Here is a 13,809-nt window from a genome sequence, read left to right as displayed (position 1 = left end):
CACATTTTCATCTTCAGGCACATATGGCATTATGCCATAGTAAAGAATCAAACATGAGATAATGCAGTACTAGTACCTGAAGAAAATTTGCATCCCAAAAATCGCACTGAAAAGCTTAATATCAGGTTGGGGCCTACTTCATTGTGAATCTTGACATATGAATGTGCACTTTAAGCAGAATTATGCATTTTAGTATGGTTTACAAAATTCCGATTCTCTTGGAGTATCCTATTTCTTCTATGACATCATGTAAGATCTCTTAATACTATATATGTACGAACCTATGGGCTTCGTATGTCCTCATAGCGGCCCACACGTAGTTAACACCTGTTTTCTGGCGCTCTCTGGCAACTGCTGAAACGAAGCTATTTCTAATAGATCGTGGGAAAATATTGCAAAAGGTGCTTTCAAAACCATTAGTTTCCAACTAAATTCCCTTTTACGCAAGATTAATTATATTACGTTGCAAATGTGCAGTGGATTTCTTAAATGACAAGTGTGTTTGACTCTCATTTAAAACTTGACACACTGAGGACTAGCCACGTAGAAGAATTTTGAGCTCAGAAGACCAGACATTAATTATTTAAAATTTTACAGGCACATTTGTGTGATGTATCTTAAAGTGTAACACACACAAAAAAGGCAAATATTACATGTGAAAGCTTAACTTTTCTTGTAGCCACACTATGTACATTAATTTAAACCAATAACTTTTCCTATTTGTGTGTTCACATTACTTAACAGCGATGTTGCTATTGGCTGACAACGTCACATGTCCTATGCTCTGAATATCTGCTGTCATTGGCTGGCACGATCACGTGACATGAGCTATGATTGGCTTACAGTAGCACATTGCAATCTTGATTTCAATGCTTCAGAAGGTAATGTGCTGTTTGGAATCTATACTTTTGTAATACAAATACAAAAATATGCAGCGTATTGTAATATGAAAATATACAGTGTGAATGTTGCTGCACTTAACAGATCTTCCCTTTTTTTGAAGTTCCACGCTGGTGTATAAAACCTTTACCCTTCAAAGGATTGATATTTTTACAGCTCCAATGGAAAATATACTGTCACTTATCTTGGAAAAGTGCATTTTTCACCTAGGAAGAAGTGTATTTTCATGTGGAAAAAAGTGTGTTTTTAACTGGGAAATCCGGGAAAAATGTGGGAATTTTTTTTTCTTGTCCACGTGTACACCTTGCTGAAGGTACCACCATAAATTCTGCAAGGTACTGTGAGACCTTCAGAAAACTTAAAGCACGAATTCAAAGAGTTCTTCCACATGTGGAGCACCATCTCTTTCAGCATGAAATGCCAGACTACACACGAGCACAGTGATGTCTTCAACAATCTGATGTCTTTGTTTGACTGTCATCGATCATCCACAGTCTTGACTTGGCCTCATCCGATTTCCATATGTTTCGAAAACTTAAAGAACACCTTCAGGACTTCATTTTGATAGTGGTGAAGTAGAACAAGTGGAGGTGAGGTTGTGACACTGTCAGCAAAGTCAGGCATTCTACAGTTGCGGGTATCAACAAACTGGTCTCTCGTTGGAGGAAATGCATTCATTGCCAGGGTGTCTATGTTGAGACATAAACATGTAGACAAGGTGTAGAATCTTAATCACATTTGTTTTATTTTAAAAGGTTTAATAGTTTTCCCATAAAAACTTATGAGGCGTTACTTTTCATCACCCCCTCATATCGAAATATTCATGCATTTTCATAATTTGAGTGGATGGGCATTCAAATGCTGATTGAAGGTGATAGTGTTGGACCTTAATGAAAACTAACTTTGAGGACAAAAATAATTACACTGCAACCCATGCTATTTTCGATGCAACAGTGAAAACTGTGTACCTGTTTCTTTCCCAAAACTATGGGATTTGTGTGCTTCGGGTATGTTGTATACACAATGGGACATACACCTTACAAATAACGTGTGACAACTGACAAAGTTAACAATCTGAGAGTGTGTTCAGTGATCTGCAATGTAATGCAAGTGTTGAGAGAGACATCCCTGTCTTATGACTATGCCAAAGCAAGAAATTGAAATACGTGAAGATGACATCTTTAATGGACACAATATGGTTTTGGGTGGAAATTCTGAAGCCCTTCTCCAAACACACTAAAGATCCTAGCTCCAAAGGTTGGTGTCATTGTATCAAAAATACTTTGCCACAGTGGCAGGTGGGGGTGGGGATTTGTAATGCTTACTTACTAATTTCAGACTTAGTCAGAATACACAGGTAATCATGATACACACCCATTTGAACTATTGAATATTTTGAACATTCCTAACGTATTAAAAATGCATACAAGAGTGGAATTCAAACAGATATATTCCAATTTGATGGTCAACAGAATACAGCCTAAGCCATCCGTGTGTGCTTCTCAAACCAACTCAAAGATAGAATCCACTTGCAGACCTAATGATTGCTTAAATTTTCATGTAATCAAAACTGCAATAATTATAATTTAACTGGTGAGTGGTAGTTGTGTCTTTTGCTACAGTATACCTCCTAATTCACACAAGAATCCATCAACATGGAAGGCCTCCAGAATGGAGCTATGGCTGCTCTTTCACTCCAGTATTTTGAAACATTTTCATGATGTATGATTTTTCAGCCTTAAAAAAGTTAAAAGAACCCATTGTTTGTGTGTGGCTGAAAGTCTCTATCGCAATGTACTGTCTGCTGATTTTGTTAATAGTGTCATGCTCATGTGAGCATCTTGTAATGCGCTATACATACATTTCAAGACTGTGTTGTTTGATGGCTTTAGTTTGCCTGTTTCGGCTAGACATGCATAGGCCGTGTGGCCAAAGGTTTCAAACTTCTGACTGTTGGAGTGTAGGGCATGAAAAGGAGTTGCAGGAAGCAAGTAGGAAAGGTGTATTGAGGAAGGGGTAGTTTACTTTCTATATTTACACCTCCAGTTTAGCTGTTGCTCTGTACGTCTCTTACTGTTCCAAATGATTCAGAGGGACCCTTACCATTAGTTAATTTTGTATGGTTATATGCAACTATAAAAATGTGATGCCAATAGCTTGTGCACGCATATAAAACTTTTTATTGTGCATGAGCTGCAGTTAACACTACATATGCTTGCTGTACAAATATTATTGTGCTTATTTTCATCTTGCTTTTAGCAATATTTTTTTTGCGCATTGTTGTAAGGAAATTAGTTTCTATGCATCAAGACGTACACAGAGCATCACCCTAAATGTGTCTGTGCATTTTTCAGTTCAGATACACATGTTGCTTTACTACGTGCATGTTGGGCTGAGCTTTTTACTCTTGGACTTGCTCAGTGCTCTGAGGTGCTCTCACTTTCTTCCATCCTTTCATCAATTATTGGTCATCTTCAAACTTCTGTAACACAAGAAAGCATATCTGCACGACATGTGAAACAAGTAAGTTGAAATTTGGAAGTTATAATGTTTACTAAGGTTGGCGTCTTACATTCCTTCATATGAGAGCATATGAAATTAAAACATAGAAGTATGTGGTGTTTTCATAAGTATGGTGTCTTACAGGTGACGGATCACATATGTAAGTTGCAGGAATATGTGAATTCTATGAATAGGCTCCAGATTGATGAGCATGAATATGCTTACTTGAAAGCGATTACACTTTTCAGTGCTGGTAAGTATGATTTATACAGTTCAACTTTCAATAATTTAAGATGAAAATGCAGTTTTTATAGTAGATTTATTTAATTCTCATAAGAGAAGTTTATTTTTGCTCTGACTATTTTATTTCCATTATTGCATGTAGAATGTTGATATTTGCTTAACTGAACCACCAAATAAAGTCGTAGACTTTTGCAGACATCACAGAGCTTTTTCTGTCTCTCACTAGGTCTGTGGAATAGTTACCATTTCTTTCTATTATTATTATTTTTTTTTTAATTTGATAGTGGAATCACTCCTTAATACTGTAATTGAAAGTTCCTGGTTGACGAAGTGACAGTGTTTGTTGAGGATTTTATTATCATTAGTTGTAATTTTTTAAAATTCTTATTGATTACACACTATCAGATGGGGTATTTGTGTGAATGCAATATGAAATCAAATCTGAATAGTAGCTCAAGATTCTTCACAAAGAAAATGTTGACACTTGGCATTGTGTACTTGCACACAAATTGATGTAGACTCAGTACCACTCTTAGATGGCCCATTTGTATAAATTTAAGGTGGTGTCAAATGAAAACAAGGCAGATGGAAAAAGAGTAAGTAATCTGTTTATTAGTTCAAAAGTAATTACCATAACTGTTAATACATTTATCCCACTGTGAGACAAGACGGTTGGTACCTTCATGGAGAAAAGTTTGCTCTGGGCCAGCCCACATGTTGCAAAGGTTGTTTAGATTATGCTGCAGAAGTTCCTCTGGGAAGCCCTTACACAATCTCCACACAGTCCCAATCTCTCCCCATCTGATTTCCGTATTTCTGAAGCCACGAAGACAGACCTTTGTGGCCAATCTGCTTCAGTTAAAGAGGTGCATGCTGGGGTAGAATTGGGGTTCCATAGACAACCACAAACAGTTTTACAGGAAAGCATTGACTGTCTTGTCTCAGTTATGGTGATTACTTTTGCAATGATAAACAGTTTACTGTCTTTCCACACTTCTCATTTCCATTTGACTGACCTTCGTAATTATAGCATCATTCATCCCCCCTCTCCCCCCTCCCACCTCTGCCCCCCCTCTGCCCCACCCTCTGCCCCCCCCTCTGCCCCCCCTCTGCCCCCCCTCTGCCCCCCCTCTGCCCCCCCTCTGCCCCCCCTCTGCCCCCCCCTCTGCCCCCCCCTAAGCCCCCCCCTAAGCCCCCCCCTAAGCCCCCCCCTAAGCCCCCCCCTAAGCCCCCCCCTCTGTCCCCCCTCTGCCCCCCCCTCTGTCCCCCCTCTGTGCACGCGCATGGGGGGGGGGGGTCATGTGGTGTTATTTATTATTTTCAGTGTGGCCTGCTCCCTGTTGTGATTCAACTTCTTTCAGTCAGTAGATTCCATCTCCGAAGTGAGTTCACACTTGTCTACAAACTGCACCCCATGTGCAGTTCCCATAACCTCTACGTTACACTTATAACTTCAAACATGGAAACTGGTGGCAATCAGTTACCACCTGATAGGGTTGATAATCCAAAAATACTTAAGATCCTTTGGTTTTCTCATTTCCATAGCATATACACTCCTGGAAATTGAAATAAGAACACCGTGAATTCATTGTCCCAGGAAGGGGAAACTTTATTGACACATTCCTGGGGTCAGATACATCACATGATCACACTGACAGAACCACAGGCACATAGACACAGGCAACAGAGCATGCACAATGTCGGCACTAGTACAGTGTATATCCACCTTTCGCAGCAATGCAGGCTGCTATTCTCCCATGGAGACGACCGTAGAGATGCTGGATGTAGTCCTGTGGAACGGCTTGCCATGCCATTTCCACCTGGCGCCTCAGTTGGACCAGCGTTCGTGCTGGACGTGCAGACCGCGTGAGACGACGCTTCATCCAGTCCCAAACATGCTCAATGGGGGACAGATCCGGAGATCTTGCTGGCCAGGGTAGTTGACTTACACCTTCTAGAGCACGTTGGGTGGCACGGGATACATGCGGACGTGCATTGTCCTGTTGGAACAGCAAGTTCCCTTGCCGGTCTAAGAATGGTAGAACGATGGGTTCGATGACGGTTTGGATGTACCGTGCACTATTCAGTGTCCCCTCGACGATCACCAGTGGTGTACGGCCAGTGTAGGAGATCGCTCCCCACACCATGATGCCGGGTGTTGGCCCTGTGTGCCTCGGTCGTATGCAGTCCTGATTGTGGCGCTCACCTGCACGGCGCCAAACACGCATACGACCATCATTGGCACCAAGGCAGAAGCGACTCTCATCGCTGAAGATGACACATTTCCATTCGTCCCTCCATTCACGCCTGTCGCGACACCACTGGAGGCGGACTGCACGATGTTGGGGCGTGAGCGGAAGACGGCCTAACGGTGTGCGGGACCGTAGCCCAGCTTCATGGAGACGGTTGCGAATGGTCCTCGCCGATACCCCAGGAGCAACAGTGTCCCTAATTTGCTGGGAAGTGGCGGTGCGGTCCCCTACGGCACTGCGTAGGATCCTACGGTCTTGGCGTGCATCCGTGCGTCGCTGCGGTCCGGTCCCAGGTCGACGGGCACGTGCACCTTCCGCCGACCACGTGCACCTTCCGCCGACCACTGGCGACAACATCGATGTACTGTGGAGACCTCACGCCCCACGTGTTGAGCAATTCGGCGGTACGTCCACCCGGCCTCCCGCATGCCCACTATACGCCCTCGCTCCAAGTCCGTCAACTGCACATACGGTTCACGTCCACGCTGTCGCGGCATGCTACCAGTGTTAAAGACTGCGATGGAACTCCGTATGCCACGGCAAACTGGCAGACACTGACGGCGGCGGTGCACAAATGCTGCGCAGCTAGCGCCATTCGACGGCCAACACCGCGGTTCCTGGTGTGTCCGCTGTGCCGTGCGTGTGATCATTGCTTGTACAGCCCTCTCGCAGTGTCCGGAGCGAGTATGGTGGGTCTGACACACCGGTGTCAATGTGTTCTTTTTTCCATTTCCAGGAGTGTATGTAGGCAGATGCGATGCCCACGCATAAGCATTTTTTATCTTTTCATATATTTGTATTTTTTAATCTAGTTGATACACACACATCCAAAAAAGTTTTGCATCACCTTGGTTCCGAGAGTTCTAGAACCTGTACAGAAAATTGGAATAGAGATCAACATAAACATCATTTCTGCCCTTTTTATAGCTCATGAAAACCACACATTGCATTTTGTACCACCATACAGCGAGACCTTCAGAGGTGGTGGTCCAGTTTGCTATACACACCGGTACCTCTAATACCCAGTAGCATGTCCTCTTGCATTGATGCTGGCCTGTATTCATCGTAACATACTATCAACAAGTTAATCGAGGCACTGTTGGTCCAGATTGTCCCACTCCTCAACGACAATTCGGCATACATCCCTCAGAGTTGTTGGTGGGTCGCGTCGTCCATAAACAGCCCTTTTCAATCTGTCTCAGGCATGCTCAGTAGGGGTAGTGTCTGGAGGACATGCTGGTCACTCTAGTAGAGCGATGCCGTCATCCTGAAGGAAGTCATTCACAAGATATGCACAATGGGCTTGCGAATTGTCGTCCATAAACTTTCAAATAACTTCCGGGAATTCAGCCAGGTAACACTTTCAGCGACCGCCGATATTTCGGCGGGAGAACACCCCGCCATTTTCAAGGCAAACTGCAACGGACAGGCGGCGTGCATGCAAATTTAATACCTCGGTTCTGCGACAGAAGCAGGAAAGATAACACACACACTGAACACTAGTGCCACCAAAGATGACCAGAGTCAGAGCTATCGATAGTGAGACTATGAATTCACAGGTGAGGCAGCATTGACTGTGTTCCTCTGTTTTTTGACAAGGGAGAGAGCCGGATTCCAAACAGAGTTTAAACAGAAACCTCCATCCCTGTTAACGAGGTTGCTCGCTAGTTTAATCTCAACTGCCTCCTTAATGACACTGTCCCAATAGCTGGACGTGCATGCCAATATCTCGGTGTTATTATATAACATGGGGTGACCAGTATCCAAGCAATGTTCGGCAATAGCAGATCTATTTGGCTGCTGTAATCGTGTGTGCCGTTTATGCTCAGTACATCTGTCCTCCACGGTCCTGATAGTTTGACCAATATATGCCATACCGCAGCTACAGGGAATACGATACACACCTGCCTTACGCAATCCAAGATCATCCTTAACGGCGGTCGCTGAAAGTGTTACCTGGCTGAATTCCCGGAAGTTATTTGAAAGTTGTATATGCCAGGAGAAACTCAGGTCTCACATGTCGTCCATAAAGACGAACGCCTCACCAATATGCTGCCGATGTGGTTGCACTATCAGTCGGAGGATGTCATTCACGTATTGTACAGCCATTATGGCACTTTCCCATGACCACCAGCAGCATACGTCGGCACCACATAATGTCACCCCAAAACAGCAAGGAACCTCCACCTTGTTGCAGGGTGTCCAAGGCATTCAGCCTGACCGGGTTGCCTCCCAACACGTCTCCGATGATTGTCTGGTTGAAGGCATATGCAATACTCATCGGCAAAGAGAACATGATACCAATCCTGAGCATTCCATTCGGCATGTTGTTGGGCCCACCTGTACCGCACTGCATGGTGTCATGGTTGCAAAGATTGATCTTGCCATGGACGTCGGGAGTGAAGTTGCACATCATGCAACGTATTGCACACAGTTTGAGTCGTAACACGATGTCCTGTGGCTGCACAAAAAACATTATTCAACATAATGGCATTGTTGTCAGGGTTCCTCCAAGCCATAATCTGTAGGTAGCGAACATCCACTGCAGCAGTAGCCCTTAGGAGGCCTGAGGGAAGCATGTCATCGACAGTTCCTGTCTCTCTGTATCTCCTGCATGTCCGAACAACATCGCTTTGGTTCACTCTGAGACGCCTGGACACTTCCCTTGTTGAGAGCCCTTCCTGGCACAAAATAACGATGTGGATGCAATCGAACTGTGGTATTGACCATTTAGGCATGGTTGAACTATAGACAACATGAGCCGTGTACCTCCTCCCTGGTGGAATGACTGGAACTGATCGGCTGTCAGACCACCTCCGTCTAATAGGTGCTGCTCATGTATGGTTGTTTACATATTTGGGTGGATTTAGTGACATAACAGTCAAAGGGGCTGTGTCTGTGATACAATATCCATAGTCAGCATCTATCTTCAGGAGTTCTGGGAACCGGGTGATGCAAAACTTTTTTTTAATGTGTGTAGAACACTTGGAAACTGTTTTGCAGCTATTGTTGTACCATTTTCAAGATAATCATTCCATCACCAATCGACCAGTTCCATATGTTGCACCTTCTTTACGTTTTTGGCTGTGGTTACAGTTTTGTAGCATCCTTCACTGTAGCCACATGAAAATTCATCTACCCCTTTTTTTGTTTCAGACATGACGGAGTAGACTTCTTACATAATCCCCAACAGCTTAGGATCAATTACCTTTGGCTAATAACTATAAAAAACAAAATAATTTTGTGATAGCCCAGTATTACACTTTAACCGTTCAAATGAAACTTGTACAAAATACCACTTGTAAAAACCATAAAAAAAAAGAAGCAACAATCTCTTGCTTGGATGAAGTTGACCCCTGACTTTTACATTATTGCACAGCATGTACTCACGTGACAAAAGCAAAACTTCATTCATATCAGTGCAACTGTTGCTTGGGCTGAGGACATTTCCCTTTGCTCTTGACACACAATAGAGAGTAGTAGTACTGTGAGCTGTCAGGCTAGATTACATCAAGACAGGTGGTTAGGTGAAAACTCTATCCAGTTTAAAACTTATAAAGTGGTTATTATTTGTAAATTTCCGAAATGTTGTCATTATTTACTAGGTGAAATGTCGCTATTTACGAGGTTGAGGTTTTGTTCTGTACACATTGCCACTCTCCCCCTACTCTATACCCCACACAGTAAAACAGCAGATATAGTGCAGGGAAGATAAACAGTTCAGCAGATTAAAACTGTGTGGAACTCTGATTCAGATATATGCCTTTTATGGGCAACACTTGACTAATTAATTTGTCACAGTATTCAACACAGTTCAGCTCAAAATTTCATTATGGACATATGGAAGGAGCAGAGATTCATCCCTCATCCACTTACTCAGATATACTTGTTCTGTGGTTTTTTCTTAAATTTGTTAAGAGAGCTGTTTGGAACAGCTCCCTTCCTCATCTTTGCTCTATCTCACAAGGGGACCATCAGAACTGTTAATAACCGATTTTAATGAGTCTTCGGTATGTTGTAATGGGACCTGTCTAGAGTACTGGGCTAGTGGTTTTTCATGTGACAGGCCCTAGTTGCTGAGAAAATTGATCTTGAAGTTTTATGTGGACCTCCTATACCCGTAATCTTACTCTTGTTTTGACCAAGCGAGCATAGTGCATAGCCTGAGGTTCATGCCTAGCACACTGGCAGTACTGGTTCAATGGCTCCCTGTGGGCAACACAGAACTGACTAGTCCTGTTCAAAGCTTTTTTTCTGCGCAGTGATGGTTTTTGCTGCTTGGTTCGCAAGAGATCTGTTGTACATTGGTTGATCTGGCAGCTAATGTGATTGGTATTAATTGCATAATCAGTTCAAACTCAGGGATAAGTACTTTTGTATGTATCTGGAATTCTTCGGTAGCTATTAACACTTTGTTACTTGTTGCAAACTCTAGGCAACTGTCAAAATATTTGGAATTTTGACTACTAAACACAAACCGAATACATATTTGTAGAAAGTTTGGTGTAATGACTGGTTCATTAATGAAATTGCTATGGCAGAAATGACTATTTTTGAATAATTTTGTGTGAAATACGCAGTTTAATGATACTCTTTACGAAACTGAGAAAAAAGTAAGTACACAGGCAACATTTGAACCAGTACTGGCAGCATGGTAGCCATGAACCTTAGCCGCTGAGCTCTGTTTGGTTGGTCAAAACATGAGTAACCGTATGGATGTAGGAGGTGGTATGCATAAAACTACAACTTCGATTTTCTTGGGCACAAGCGGCTCAGGTACTCAGGATAGCTCCTTCTACAACGTACCTAAGACTCATCAAAATCCATGATCAATAGGTCTGATGGTCCCCTTGTGAGCTTATATCCTGTCTGTAATGGCCTCGTGTGTTGTAATCTTAATCTTTCATTTCTTCCTTAACCCTGCAAATACATCTCCCCTACCTTTCAGATGCTGTCTTGCTAATTTGATGAATTAACACACTTTAGAGAAATTTGTTGATGGAAAATGTTTTATTTGGAGCTTAATGATTATTTCTAGAATAAAACTTTCCTCTGCAGCTGAATGTGCATGATAAACTAATTTCTTAAACCATAAAATTATGTTCGAGAGTGGGATTCACTCCAACCCTGCTTTTCTTGGGCAGCACTTAATCTTAAGGTTGTTAGTGCAACAGAAGAGCATCTTTGAACTTAAATTGACAGGAGAGAAGTGTCAGCAGATTTAAACTATAATTTGGGCTGTGAGTTGTGCTTAGATAACTCATTTGAAAATTATGTTGTAGCCTTATTGAAGTACTGGGTCAGCTATCCATCCAGAACAATTAATTGAGAACATAGGAAAGTTTCTGAGCAGTTTGCATCTGTGTAGAATTGTGAACTGTTAAAAGAGTAAGAGAACAGTATCAAGGATTCCATAAAATTCTTCTGATTTGTAACTGCATCATGTTGTAAAATGATGAACCAGTGTTTATGCTGCTATGGAGTATTATGTAGTGTGATAAAAGCCACTTGCCATACTGGCCAAAATGTTTATCATTTTACCATAACATGGTCTTCTTATTCTTCTTCTTCTTCTTGCATTACAACCTTTGATGGCCCTTGGTCTCGTCCAAAGTCTGCATCCACACTGTTCTGTTCACCAATTTTATCCTTCATCCTCAGATCTCCATTTTGCTAGGCCTTCCGACACATTGTCCATCTATCTTGCTCTTAATTGGCTCTTTCTTCTGGTAGAAAACAATCTTTCTTTCATTTTTCTGTTGGGCATCCTGCCATCTGCCATCCTCTAATTATGTAATGAACAGTGGATTGTCTGATATTGGAGAAATTGACTATATCTTTTCCTTGTATAAGTTGCTGTAATTTGTGGTTATGTTGTACCCTGTGAGTCCATAAAACTTAGAGACCAGATGAATGAGAAGAGAGAAAGGTTGAAATGGAGTTTTTAATGCTTTAAGGTGTCCTACATAGCCTCTCCCCACTTAAGGACAGTGCACAGAACGTTCATACAATCATGTGAAACAGTCAGAAAAGTCCTTCAGGATGTTGTTCCACTCACTGTCATAGTGAAACAAATGTAGGTTATGTTGTCAAAGCGTTGACCCTTCGTATGAATTTCTGCACTTTGTCATTTCGTAATAGGTTTGTAGTTGATAATGTCCGCATCTTTCACTTCGATCAATCGTGGCAGGTGTCCACGCATTGTTGTTTTTGTTTGGGAGTCAGTCTATGCGAGACAAACTTTTCACATAGTCTTCTCGCCTTTAAAACATTCTGGAGTGTGTTCTTGATTGAGAGAGGTTGCTCCATTGCAGTGTGTAACATAACAACAGTGACATACTACAGTCACATGTCCACTGCTTAACAATGCCTGCTCACAACTGATGGGTCGACATCTGTTGCTTAAAGGTATCGTTGCATGCCGGCACTGTAGTGACTGTGTTGAGATTGCACAACTGGCCACACAGTGTAATAGTATATTTTCATATGTTTTGATCTTGCAATTAGATAGTGCTTAAATATCTATACATTCTCAGAATAGGCTGGTTTTTCTTTTTTTAGCCTTTTTCTAATATGTTATTTCATATTATTATTCCTTGTTGAAAGGATACCTAGATAAATGAAGCAACTCATAGCTTTGAAACATTTGTTAGAGGTTTTCAGGTCATGTGGTAGTCTTATGGCCTTTGAATTGGACATTATCATTTGTTGTGACCTATTTTAATTTACAGGAAGTCCAGGTTTTGCCCCCTTTTGCTTCCATTGCTTCATGTATTTCTCCAAGAGAGTTTGTCTCTTGCGACAGTTGCAGTATTGTCTACGTATGGACAGATGACTGGTTTTCATCAGTATTGTACCCCTGCTCTCTCTCTCTCTCTCTCTCTCTCTCTCTCTCTCTCTCTCTCGTGTATTGTGCTGTGCAGTATTAAGTTAAACAGAACTGGAGAGTGCACACCATCTCGTTTCACGCCAGCTATAAAGTTAAAGCCTTTAGTCATTTTGTTATTTATCATTACTTTTGACTTCGTACTCTTCACTAATCATCTTAATTTGTCCTCATTGTTGTTTTCAGCCAAATAGAGGCACTTAAGACGAGATGTTTGTCATTAGGCCTCCCCCCCCCCCCCCCCCCCCCCCACACACACACACACACACACAGAGAGAGAGAGAGAGAGAGAGAGAGAGAGAGAGAGAGAGAGAGAGAGTGTTTGTGTTAATAAACTTTAATTGTTGCAGTGTGTGTGTGTGTGTGTATTGTTTATGCGATATTAATCGTAACGAAATATTATGGAAATACTGTGTAATGGAAGTTTAGAGTATACATAGCCTTCATTGGGCACATTGGTTTAAATCATTGTATTGCTTTGTTTTCAGATCAGCCTGGTCTTCACACTCGACGTCAGGTAGAAAAATTTCAAGAAAAAGCTTTTAGAGAACTCCGTACATATGTAACGCAAACATTTCCAGAAGATAGTGATAGGTTCCCACGGTTATTACTCAGACTTCCGCCTCTTCGAGCTCTACAGCCTAAAGTTGTGGAAGAACTATTTTTCGCTGGTTTAATAGGTAGTGTTCAAATTGATAGTGTGATACCATACATATTAAGAATGGATGGTGGTGACTGCAATGACCAAATCGGTAAGAATAAAATGTTTTTGTTCCTCAAGTTATGGTACTCTGCGTTCTATTCAGATAAAGTGCATTTCATGTGATTTTTCTCACAGAGATAATGTGGTTGTTCAGAATGATATTTCAGAATTTACCATGGTAAGTTTCCTGTACCCTTTCCCTCATCCTGGTGTATTCTGCTGTATTGTTTCCTCCTCCATAAGAACTGCACCACTGCTTTACTAAACTGTAGAAGGGTATGCCCCACTTGAATTTGCAGTGATTTACTACAAACAATACAGGA

General features: G+C 42.0%; 1 protein-coding gene across 3 annotated transcripts in view; it reads left to right on the top strand.

Moving 5' to 3' along the window:
• Positions 1-13,809, top strand: part of LOC126248953 (orphan steroid hormone receptor 2-like) — a 130,665-nt gene that overhangs the window by 76,528 nt on the left and 40,328 nt on the right. For all 3 annotated transcript variants that reach the window (XM_049950489.1, XM_049950487.1, XM_049950488.1), the window contains exons 8-10: positions 3,255-3,423; positions 3,547-3,655; positions 13,272-13,535. In XM_049950489.1, coding sequence (XP_049806446.1) covers positions 3,255-3,423; positions 3,547-3,655; positions 13,272-13,535 — 542 coding nt within the window. The remainder of the gene's footprint in view (positions 1-3,254; positions 3,424-3,546; positions 3,656-13,271; positions 13,536-13,809) is intronic.

This window comes from Schistocerca nitens, chromosome 3 (assembly GCF_023898315.1).
Source record: "Schistocerca nitens isolate TAMUIC-IGC-003100 chromosome 3, iqSchNite1.1, whole genome shotgun sequence".
Lineage (NCBI taxonomy): Eukaryota > Metazoa > Arthropoda > Insecta > Orthoptera > Acrididae > Schistocerca > Schistocerca nitens.
Note: the sequence above shows the minus strand (reverse complement) of the source record. Positions and strands in the feature narration are given on the sequence as shown.